The following is a 12845-nucleotide window of genomic DNA, read 5'->3' on the forward strand; positions in this document are numbered from 1 at the left end:
TATTTCACTTTTATTAATGACAATTACACAACGAGAAAAAATAATACAGAATTATCTTTTTAGTAAATATTTAAGGCCTCGGTCAGACGAGCATTTTTTCCGCGCACGAATAGGCGCGCAAAAAGATTGCCCCTCGCGTGTGAAAAAAAATCGCATGACCGGGTAAATTTCAGCTATTTGAAGTAGCCCGTTCACACGATCTGAGTGATAGGAGTCTATGGAAAGCATGCTCCAAAGATAGGACAGGTCCTATGTTTGCACGCATCATGGACCTTAGATGCGAGTTCAGTAGCATGTCCTATCTTTAGCAGGGGTAATTATTTTGCACCTCTAAAAAACATACATGTGAACACTTTCATAGTAAAGCATTGGTTCTAGTAGACGCAATCTTTTTGCGCGCCTATTCGTGCGCTGGAAAAAACACTCATCTAAATGAGGCCTAGGCCTCATGTCCACTTGCAAATTCTAATTTAAAATGCGCAGCGTTTTTCCTGCACGCGGATCCGCGTCCCATATGGATGCATTAGACACCCGCAGGTAGTTAAATACCTGCGGATGTCATTTTTCCCTGCAGCTGTGGATCCGCGTGCAGGAAAAAATTCGGACCATGCTCCATTTTAGTGCGGTTCTCCCGCAGGCTTCTATTGAAGCCTATGGAAGCCGTCCGGATCCGCGGGAGACCTAAAATCAGAATATACTCACCTGCTGCAGGCCGTGCGTGTCTTCCATTCTTCCCGGCCGGATCTTCTTGCTTCGGCCCGGCGGATGTGCCCGGCGCATGCGCGCGGCACGCAGCTTCCGCCGGGCCGAAGAAAGAAGATCCGGCAGCGAAGAAGGGAAGACACGCACGGCCTGCAACAGGTGAGTTTATTCTAATTTCAGCCCTCATGTCTGCGGGGCAGGAGGGACCCGCTGCGGATTCTCCATGGAAAATCCGTAGCGGGCCTGATTTTCCCCGTGGACATGAGGCCTTAGGGTGATTTCACATCTGTGTTACGGATTTCGCTTTCATGGTCTGTTTGGGGAGCAGGAAAAAGGAATTCCTGCAGATGAACGGTTCCATCTATAGAAGAAACCAAACAGTGCTGGTTGGACCCCCTTTGACTATAATGGGGTCCGTCCATTTTCGGCTCAGCTGCCTGAATGCAATGCTTTTTCTTCCGGTAGTTTGAGCCGGATCCGTGATGGCACCTCCGACCAGATGTCCTGACTCAGATGTGAAAGCGGCCTAACTGCTTTGGGTCAGACAACTGTATAATCTTCTGTATACATGCGATGCATGTGTTTAGCTTTAGATCAGAAGTAATCATGAGAGTGTTTCTTTTTCGCCTTTTTTATAGGACAACTAGCAAGACTCTAGCAGTGGAGAATAAAAACGGGGACAAAAACATTCACAAGGAAGAATACACAGAAAGTACCACACTGCAGATCCGTACGGGCCCAGAACCGCTATCCAGAGAACGTGAAATCTCTGAAACGAACTATCAGTCTTTTTACTCAAGGACAGACTGCGGTACTGGAGAGATGGAAGCCGAAAAAGACAAAGAGATTGTTCTGTGCCACAAAATTACTCCTAAAGTGATTGAAGCTCCAAAGGACAACAGACCAATTGACTTCGCTGTGACAAGAAGAAGAGAAGAAGGTCGGCAAGGTGCTATGGTAGAATTACAGCTGTCCCTTACACAAGATATGCATATAGGAAGTGGAGGTGTTCCTACTGTGACTCTTTTAGGTACTGACCCTTCTCCCGAAGCAGAGCACAGTGTACAAAAGAGTGAAATTGATGCTTCAGCATGCCTTACTATGAAAGAAACACCTATGCAGAAGGCATCTACTACCTTCCAGATAACAGGCAAGCAACAGGCAAAAATTATCCCGGTAAGAGAGACACAAGAAGCAACTTTCCCCAGGGTTGAACTGATCTTAGACTGCTCTAGCAGAGAAAGTAAGTCCAGATCTTTGCCTGCTGAGGGGTGTGTTAAGTCTGTAGAGGAAGGAGGGCACTTGGTGGAACCTCCTTCTACTGTTGCCTTTGGAATCACAGTAGAAGACTCAGAGCAAGGCGAGGAGGATCAGCAGGATCACACCAGACCCAACAAACACCGGGCCAGGCACGCCAGTAAGTAGTATACATTTGGCCATTCATTACTTTTTGTAAAATGACACTGATGTCCTACGGCCTATAATCTATTGTTACAAATCTTTACTTAATAGCACTTTACTTTACAGCTCCAAGACTAAAACTTCTCTACATGTCATCACAAGAAATGTGTTATTCATGAAAGGGCTTGACAAGCGCAAAAGAGATGAATAGATAGTTCATTGTACAGTAAAATGAGACTTGTTGAGATGGACTCTTAGCCTACAAGGCAGAGTGGATGAAAAGCTTGATGAGCCTTGCAGAAGACAGTTTGACAGACACTAACATGTGGAGCCCTGGGTAGCTACATGATCCTTTCCATTTTGTGAGTGTGCTAGACTGTGAAATGAACTTACTATTTCTTCAGCCTTGATCCCTTTAGAGGTCAGACATAAATTCTATTCTGAGAAATAGCCTGACGTAGTCCAAAACGACATGCTGACTTTACAATATTCACTTAACTTTCCTGGATAACATTACTAGGGTTTGTAGTGGAAGCTGGAAGCATAGACTGAAGCTGGAGTAGACTATGAATTAACTTGATTTCTAAGATATCAGTGATGGTGAGTACTACTCGTTATCTGAAGATATCTATTGTATCCAGGGGTTGATCATTTTATGATTGACTAATATACGAGGACCAGGTATTAATAGGGGAATGAGGAGTAGTCTGCATGCGTCTTACATCTGACAGTGAGCAACTGTGTGACCAGCAATAGTAGTCACTACTTCTAATGTGTCACAGGACTTTGTAGTGGTTATATTTGATATGATGTTTTATTAAATCTGCTTTGTCTTCTATTTGTAGAAGTTGCAAAGATTTTTTTTTCTCCAATTGGAATTCCCAAAGTGGACAGTCGTGTTTTATAATAATTGGAATACTTTTTTCCGTATAATGGAATTCTCTGATCTGTTCTAGCAATGATCAGACCTAGAGAGTTTTTATGTAGGCCAACTATTCACTGATCTGCCCACAATGGTAAATTGTACATAGAAATGATCATTCATCACTTTATAAAATAGCAAAATAACTACATATCAAGAGATAATCCTTCTAGCATTGCTGTTGCTATACTTGTGTTTGGCTGCTGCATCGGTGATGTTGAATATTGTTTTCAGTAGTGGCTGTCATGGCATGCTGGGAGTTATAGTCCCACAACAGCTAGGGAGCTGCCGGTTGAAGCCCATTGACTTATGTACATAGTGCATATTATAATAATAATAGTCATTATTACTATAGTTACATTATTAGGTCATCAAGGAATGTGTTTTTGTATATCGTCATTTTTCTGCATGGTTGAAGCCGACTGATGCTGGATTATTTTATTTTAATTTTTTTTTAATATTTGAAAATACTATTTTTTAATTCATTCAAAATACAACTTTAGGACAATTTTCAACAACAGACTCATTGCAAAATTAAAGCTGCATTTGACCAGTCACAAGACGTGTCCAGCGTGGATGTGTTTATCAAATCAGCTGTCTGCAGCCATCACATAAACTTCAGGGAAGGGACAGGGGTAACAGTTGGAATGCAGTGCTGAGGTAAGGCTGCTCTAAATAAGAAGCTCGCCCCAAAGCTTAGGCAAGAATTCAAGGCATACTTTTCAGCACTCCTTAGGGTTTTGACACAGTTGTGCGGTAGGTTTACTAAGAATATCTTGTGTGACATGTGAAAACTGAATGTTTCTAGTATGTATTGCATTCTGGAATGTGTTTCTATGTGACCGGCAAACTGATCTTGAATAGACTGGCTGATGACTTAATTTAGGACAACCAAGAGCTTCATTCACTTGTGCTTTTAGAACTGATGCTATTTTACTAGCTAAGTTAGAAGAGTAAATGTGAGGATTCTTCAAACTGTATGGATTAGAAGTCCTTATATAGAATGAGTGCAAGATTGCTCCTGATTTATGTAAAGAAACGAATGAATGAATGAATCTATCAGTCAGCCAGCCACTGGCAATAGATGTAAAGATATTTCTCACAGGTTTTCCAATATACAGTCATTCACCTAGGGGGAACTATAATGCACATGCATTGCCCCATATATGATTTAATTGGATGATAGTAAACTAAAGACTATAATTGTAACATTATATCTTTCAAAAATTTGAAACATGAATAATAAGTATTCCAAGTGGTCAATCAATTTCCTTTGATCAGAAGCAAAAGTACCATAGAACAAATGTATCGTTAATGACCACATAATTATCTGGATTGTTAATGACAGTTGCTACATGTATGATGGGCTTTAGCTGTCAGCTTTAGGCCCCATTCACATGTTGCAGTGGTTTCTGCACCTGAATCAGTTCTATTGAATGTTCTTGAAATCTGCCCCGTAATTCATACAACATGGATTTTCCATGGAAACAAAGACTTGACATATCAATTCGTGATTGCCCTATTAGTAAGGGCTAAATCCATATAAAAAATCCACTGCAGAACATTGAGACTTTAGGCTTGGACATTTGCCATGGATTAAAGTGTCAAATCCATGTTGATAAAATCCAGCGTGGATCTGGCACTTACAACACCGTGTGAATGAGTGTGTTGATGTGGCAGATTTCTGTTTCTGAAATACATAATGACACCCCAATGGGATTTGTGAAAACTCCTGCACATACTGCAGAAATAACTCTACCCAGATGTATGGGATGCTGCAGACATTTCTGCAACAACAATCTGCTACATGTGGCTTAACACTGATAAATGTAGGAAATACACGTCATCATTAAACATTAAGTGGGAACCACTGGGGAACACTGACATAGAAAAGGACTTGGGGATTTTAGTTAACTGAAAGCTTAACTGGAGCAACCAGTGTCAGGCAGCTGCTGCCAAGGCAAATAGGATCATGAGGTGCATTAAAAGAGGCTTAGAGGCACATGATGAGAACATTGTTCCTCATCTTTACAAGTCACTGGCCAGATCACATATGGAATATTGTGGACAATTTTGGGCACCGCTACTCAAGAAGGACATATCAAAGTGGGTTCAAAGGTGGGCAACTATAGTAATAAACAGAATTGGCGAACTACAATACCCAGAGAGGTTATCAGAATTGGGATTATTTAGTTTAGAAAAAAGACGGCTGAAGGGCGACCTAATAGCTATGTATAAATATATCAGGGGACAATACAGAGATCTCTGCAATGATCTGTTTATACCCAGGAGTGTAACAAGGGGGCGCTCTAATAACTATGTAGAAATATATCAGGGGACAATACAGAGATCTCTCCCATGATCTATTTGTACCCAAGATTGTGGCTGTAAAAAGGGGGGTCCTCTACACCTAGAGGAAAGAAGGTTTCTACACCAACATAGAAGGGGGTTCTTTGCTGTAAGAGCAGTGAGACTATGGAGCTCTCTGCCTGAGGATGTGGTCAAGACAAATTAGATAAAGAGTTCAAGAGAGGCCTGGATGCCTTTCTTGAGCGATACAATATTATATGTTATAATCATTAATAATTTCAACAGGGTTGGTGATCCGGGGATTATTGCGATTGTTAGATTGAAATTAGGAAGAAACATTGGGGTTTTTTGCCTTCCTCTGGATCAACATTGGGGGTAATAGGCTGAACTGGATGGACATATGTCTTCTTTCGGCCTCACAATGTTTCTAGGTGAACATGACCTAAGGTCATCTTTTTTACACTTGCATATGTTGATGAGTATTTTGCATCAGTATTTGTGAACCAGGAGCGGGTACAAAATACGAAAGAGGTGTTAATCTTCCCATTATACTTTTCTCTGTTTAGGTTTCATTCCAGGTTTTGAATTACCAAAACTAATCCAAAATACTGATCAAAATACGCAAATGTCAAAGTGGTCTTGGGAGTGTTTTACATGGGATGAAATTAGTCCATGTGGACATTTGTGCGTCACAATGCTATCCCCATGGGGCTTGAATTCCGCACCTGTTAAAATCCGCGTGTCTGTACTTCAAAACCGCAAGATTAAATTCTGCAGCGGAGAAGCTTTCTTGTGGAATTGTTGTTGTGGATTTCTAACAAGAGATGTAAATATTCAATTAAAGTCTGCATAAAAAAACAATAAATTCCGCAAGTTGTTCTGCAGAACACATTCCACAGTTAAAAGTACAAAAACTTTGCCTTTAATTGATAAAATCCACATCTTCATTGTATCCTGTGGACAATTCCATCCCGGTGAAAGGCCCCATAGGGGTAAAGACAGTCATGATGTAGCTAATTATCTTTATCAATTTCAACAATTTATGCCTTTTTTTACTTAATTCCTTAATGACGCAAACTTTTTTTTAAAAAATTCACCATTTCGTCCCCACTTTCAAAAAATCATAACTCTTTCATTTGTCCGTTGACGTAGCTGTCTGAGGGCTTGTTTTTTGCGAGTTTTCAATTGTGCTATTCAATGTACCATATAATGTACTGAAAAACATTTAAAAATTGTGGAGAGAAGTGTAAAAAAAAGAAATTCTGCCATCTTTGGTGTGGGGGGGGGGGGGGGGGGTCTTGTTTTTACAGTGTATCCACTGCTAAAAAAAATTACATGATAGTGTTATTCTATGGGTCAGTACAATTACTATAATACCAAATAGTTTTTTATTTTTTTATTTTTACATCAACATAGCTCTGTGTTTTTTGCAGGACATCCTGTAGTTTGTATTGGAACCATTTTGGAGTACAAACGTCTTTTGATCACTTTTTGTAATTTTTTTCCCCTGGAGACAGGGTGACCAAAAAAGCACAATTCAGATTTTTTTTTCTGCCTACGTTTACCAGCAGGATAAATAATGCGTTATTAGATAGTTCAGATTTTTATGGATGCAGCAATACCAAATATGTTTTTATTTTTTACATGTTTTTATTATAAATATGAGAAAAAGGATTTTCTTCACTTTTATTACCTTTCATTTTTTCTAATTATTAATAATACTTTTTTCCCTCATTTTTACATTCTTTTTTAGTCCCCATAAGGAACTTGAACTTGCAATTGTTTGACCACACATAGAGTATAATGCAATACCATAGTATTGCATTATACCATAGTATTGCATTATACTGTGTTCTGACAGGCAGTCTATCAAGCTAATCCACTAGCATTCAGCCATGGCAGCACTAAGGACCTTCAGAAGGCCCCAGGCTGCCATTGACACCAAATGGCACCTTGCAATCTTATAGTGGTGGTAGGTAGGGTGTTATGGGCCCCAGAATATCGATTGCGGCATTTAGAACTGAGTTATTTAAAGGTTATAGGCTGGCTTCACTCAGTCGTATTTGCACAGTATAGTAAGCCGTGAATATGAGCGATTGATTTAAATGGGTTCATTCACGTGCACGTATTTTTCCTGTGCATTTAGTATGCGCTATTTTCCTTTCCCCAAGGAAGTCAATGGGGATGCATAAAGGCGCGCACAATATACTCGCAGATGCATGGTACACTGCGTAATTACACAAGAAAAGAACACATCTTGAACTCATTAGAATATTTAGCCATTTCAATGGCTGTGAGCAACAGCCGCCATTAGTGTGAACGCTAACTGCAGCTGTTAGGCTGACTTCATATGAGCGTATGTGTATTTGCGTATGCATGAGCACCACGTTGCTTATTTGCACATGCATCAGCGTGTATGTTGCCGGGCAAAATATAAGCCAATGTGTGAGCAAAGAAGCAACGTTCGTTCCGCTGCCAAAGACAGCTGTCATATGCATTGTATGGAGTGGGATCAGCTCCCAATCCTGCTCCCTTCAAACACCGAACCCCCAGGAGATAACTGCTGGTCCTGGGGCGATGCGGGGTTAAAATGATCAGTTCTGAGCAATCTTCTTTATAGGTCAGATCATTTTTGATTTACGCTTCAGAAATGTTTTTGGTAAATGTTACAATCCTAGCATTAAGTTTTAGGTTGATTCAAGAAAAATACAAGTGGGCCAACGCAAATGCAGGATTTTTCAAACCATTTTGAGATTCTGATTTGAAGATAAATCCGAATGTCAGTGCATGGAGGGCAAGTCCACACTTTACGTCTATGGCAGCATAAGCAACAAGTATTCTAGCCTCACCTTATACTATAATGGTCATTTCTTCAAGGTATAGACAAATATTGTTTCATATGTCTAACAAGCCTGTGCAATTCAGATTTGGAACACATCTGCATGGATTTTCCAACCCCAAACATTGTATTCGGTTCTCAGCAGCTCCCATGGCAGGAGTTTATTCTCCAACCTTTCCTTTCACCTCCAGCCAGGAAGTGCAGATTAAACTGTCAGACTTTATCCCACAGGTGCCGCATGGGATGGAGACGTCATACAGGATTCATGACATTGCTCAATCCTGAATTGCCTTCATTATTTAGAGAAGGCTCCTGCAGTTAGACATCCTTGTTCCCATGGCAGGAAAGGGAACGTGCCATCAGCATTTTCGACCCTAAACTGCCAATATAGTGCTTGCAATCAAATTTAACACACCCCAGACATATGTGTGTATAGAATAAAAGAATGTTCATCAGCCTAAACTCTTACATTTATAATATGACACCTAGTATGCAAATGGCCATGTCGTGAGTCAGTCAGTGGGGCGCCAAGTCACATCCTCATTACATTATGCATGCCCCCTCCAGTAGATGCCCTCCTTACCCTGCCGCTGATGTCAGCACAAGATGTGGTGAAATTCTGCACTTGCACTGTGCAGCTCTCTATGACAGGCACCCTTGCTAATTGTGCACGTCATAGATGAACCCTCCTAGTGCGAGCACAGAGCCTGTGAGCCTTTGGGCATGAGAATCTTCCAACTCAACTGCTGGTGCATGTGAAATGTATCACTGAAGGTGAGGTGTAGACACCTTGACCCAGTCTACATGTGACGGTGACAGAGGGCCGCACAACGCAAGCACAGGATTTCACTGTGACTTGTGCTGATGTCAGTTGAAGGGAGGGCAGGCATCCAATAGAGGGGGCATGCATAATGTAAAAAGGCATGAGTTGTGGCACTGGCAGCCCGACCCTGTTACTCAAGACATTGCCATTTGCATAATAGGTGTCACATTATAAATGTAAGTTTTTAGGCTAATGAGCTTTCTTCTGTTTTATATAGCTGGGGTGTTTTAAATTGTAAGCGCAATGGTAGTAGTTTAGGGTCAAAAATCCTGATGACAGGTTCACTTTAAAAGGGCTATGGAGGACTGAACTTTTGATGACCTATCTCAAGGTCAATGAAAACTGCTCTGGTGTATAGAGCCAATGTGTTATCAGAAACACAGCTCTGAACACATTGCAGTGGCCCAGGATGGTATTACAGGCACAGTTCAAAGCGATTTAAATCAGAACTGTGCTCAATTATTGATGACATAACCTGTGGAAAGGTCAACAATAGCCCTATCCACAGGAAAATGCCTTTAACATACGCATGGTAAAAAAAGGGCCCCCGCACATATTAGTTGCAGTTGCCAGAGCACAGGTCATGATGGGTTACTATGATGGGAACAATAAATGTATTTAGAAATGGTTTGAGGGCACATTATTTAAATGTATCACAATTTAACAAATTTGTCACAGTTTATCTACAATGTGAGAGAGTACTTAATAAATTGGCACATAATCATCAAAAGTTTTCATCTATCTTCAAATAACTTATTTGTGATAGTACCGTAATAAAAAAGTCTTCATTTGTTTAAAAGTGAACCTCATGGTTTCAGGACAAAATTCTGTCCTGGGGCAGGAAACGTAGGGTGGTATATTACCTGCAGATGTTCTTCTCTGCCACCCATAATGATGACCACATCAATTTTCTAACTACCAAATGCATGTTGTGCAATGCTCTCTGATTGGCCAGTGCTTTCGCCAATCAGAGAGTAGGTATAGTGCATTGGTTGTCTAATACTATCAATGTACTGTGGGCATTAGGTTGTCTGATGATTGCGTTGGCCATCTAAGATGACTAAACATGGCACCTAGTACTAGCTTATCAGAGGGATAAGAGAAAAGAAAATCCAAAGTAATATACCCCCCATTGAGTTTTGTCCCGAAACCGGTAGGTTGCTTTAAATATCCATCCACAATTTTATAGCTTGAAATAGATTAACATTGAAATTTCCAAAATAACTGCGTGACGCATCTAGTAAGGCGACTACTCCAACCAGTCTCTATTCTAGTGTATGTAGTATACTGAACGAGATTTCTAATTCTGCTTATATTTTAAATAAATGTGTTCAATATAATATCCAACCGTTTATTCATGCTTCTGTCCAGCTATTCCTTGTGTGATTCAATTTTCTTTATTTTCTTTTTTAATTCAGGGCTCAGACGCAGTGAGAGTCTTTCTGAAAAGCAAGTTAAAGAAGCCAAGTCTAAATGTAAAAGTATTGCTCTTCTCCTGACTGCCGCTCCAAACCCTAATTCCAAGGGGGTGTTGATGTTTAAAAAGCGCCGGCGAAGGGCCAGGAAATATACGTTAACAAGCTACGGCACAGGGGAACTCGAACGCTACGAAAACAGCGAAGAAGACGATAACGAGGAAGAAGAAGAAAATAAAGAGAATACATTTGAGGTCACTTTGTATGGAGCTAGTGAATCAGATCTAGATGAAGATTTCTCATCAGATCCTGAAAACAGCGCACATATTGTAACTTTTGATTGGGACACTGGACTAGTAGAGGTCGAAAAGAAGCTAAATACTACTGAAGCAATGGAGGAACTTCCAGAGACCAAAGGTAAAGGGGTTCTCATGTTTGCAAGAAGGAAGCAGAGGATGGATCAAATATCAGCAGAGCAAGAAGAAATGAGGAAGCATAGTGTAGAAGAGAAAGTATCATTAACAGAGAATGTAAATAACACAATTTCATACGAGGCACAGAAGCAAAAGCAAACCATTAAGACTCAGAGCTGTGTAAGCAAAAGTTATATAGAGGTCAGCAGCAACCCGCAGAGGGTACAGAATGGTATTATTGGAGCAAATGAGTCAAACAATTCATTTCAGTCTTCTTTAAACAGAACAGCAAGACCATTTGGCGGAGTTCAAAGTCAAACAGCTCTGTCATTTTCACCCAACAGAAATATGGCAAGTCCTATGTCAGATGTACCTGCGCCACCTCCTTATTCTTCAGTCACTCTACCTCCTGAACCGAGATTTCATGTGTCTTCACCAGTGCCTGGTAAAGCAGCTGTTTGGGCACCGTCCTACTCTACAGAACAAATTGCTTCAAGAGATGAAAGAATTGCAGTTCCAGCAAACAAAACCGGTGTCTTATTCGAAGCCAAACGTAGAAGCACAAAAGCCATGTTCACCTTTAAGGAGCAGCCGAAGTTAAGCCCAAATCCAGAGCTGCTAACACTTGTTCAGAACAGAGAAGGTAAACGTGCTGCTGCTAATGAGTCGGGAGCAGAAGAAGACTACCTCAGTCTTGGAGCAGAGGCATGCAACTTCATGCAAGCTCACAGTGGCAAGCAAAAAACACCTCCACCAGTTGCACCAAAACCATCAGTCAAGTCACCGACAACAGCGATGCCAATATCACCTGTATGGACACCACCAGTCATTGCTCCTCCACAGCAACCATTTGCAGTCCAGAATTCATTTCAAAGCCAAGGTCTTGCAGAAGCCACTGTGCCACAATCAAATTTTCATTACAATCCTCCAAACACTCTTAATTTATCTGCTCCGCCTAGAGGTCCACCTAAAGTATCTACAAGTTTAAGGCAAATATCTAAATCTAAAACACCCCCAGCTACTCCATCAGGGACAGCAGCTCCAGCTTATGAGATGCCAGCCTTAAGAGGAAAAGGAGCAGAATTATTTGCCAGGAGACAATCTCGGATGGAAAAATTTGTAGTAGATTCAACCACTGTGCAAGAAAAGGTAGCTCGAGCAGCCTCTCCCACCCCATCATTACCATGTTCTTGGAAGTATTCATCCAATGTCCGAGCTCCACCTCCATTAGCATATAATCCAATCCAATCACCACTTTATCCCTTAGCAGCAAGCAAACCGGGATCCAAGACTGGCTCTTCAATGGCCAAGAAAAAGCCAACAAAAACACTGAGTCCTCTTGAAGTAATGAAACACCAGCCATATCAGCTTAACTCTTCTTTATTTACATTTCAACCACCTTCGGCTAGCACAGCAGAAACAGAAGCACCTAAGAAAACCACTAAGTCATTCATCCCCCCTCCTGCAAAGCAAGCTCAACCTGCAAGGCCCATGAATGCTCCTTACATTAATGCCCAGCCGACACCTGAATATTCTCAACCAGTGTATAACACACAGCCCTCCTTCCAGTCGAGTGTCTTCACTCCTACCACCGATTCCTACCCTTCAGCAGCCTACGCAATGCAGCCTAGACAAGAATCACCAGTAGCAACTTTGATTGCTCCTCCGAGGCCGAAATTTTCTGCAAAGAAAGCTGGTGTTACAGCCCAGGTGTGGAAACCAGAAGTTGGTGAAGAATAGTATTCAGTTTGGAAATGCATTTCCACTTCTAGAGGGGAAAATAGTTTGCAGTGGTGATCTGACATTGCCATATGTCCTGGCTATACTTAATACAGTAACATTGTATCATCCTTTAAAATGGGTCCAAATCATATATCACCATTTAAAAATAAATTGCACATAGGTATTCCTATATATGTGTGTACATATATATATATAACTTCATTACAGTACTTGACAGTAATTGACGTCCCAATTGGATGCATACATTTGTATACTGTTAAGTAATCAGGACGGCTGG

General features: G+C 41.0%; 1 protein-coding gene across 3 annotated transcripts in view; it reads left to right on the forward strand.

Annotated features, from left to right (window-relative positions):
• SYNPO2 (synaptopodin 2) overlaps positions 1 to 12845 on the forward strand; it is a 211252-nt gene that overhangs the window by 177168 nt on the left and 21239 nt on the right. Inside the window, exons 3-4 of one of the 3 annotated variants that reach the window (XM_066573885.1) lie at positions 1341 to 2119; positions 10416 to 12535. In XM_066573885.1, the coding sequence (XP_066429982.1) occupies positions 1341 to 2119; positions 10416 to 12535 (2899 nt within the window). Of the gene's footprint in view, positions 1 to 1340; positions 2120 to 2572; positions 2704 to 3752; positions 3782 to 10415; positions 12536 to 12845 lie in introns of those variants that run through there. The other 2 variants (XM_066573886.1, XM_066573887.1) reach the window with 2 other exon arrangements.

This window comes from Eleutherodactylus coqui, chromosome 7 (assembly GCF_035609145.1).
Source record: "Eleutherodactylus coqui strain aEleCoq1 chromosome 7, aEleCoq1.hap1, whole genome shotgun sequence".
In the NCBI taxonomy this organism is placed as follows: Eukaryota; Metazoa; Chordata; class Amphibia; order Anura; family Eleutherodactylidae; genus Eleutherodactylus; species Eleutherodactylus coqui.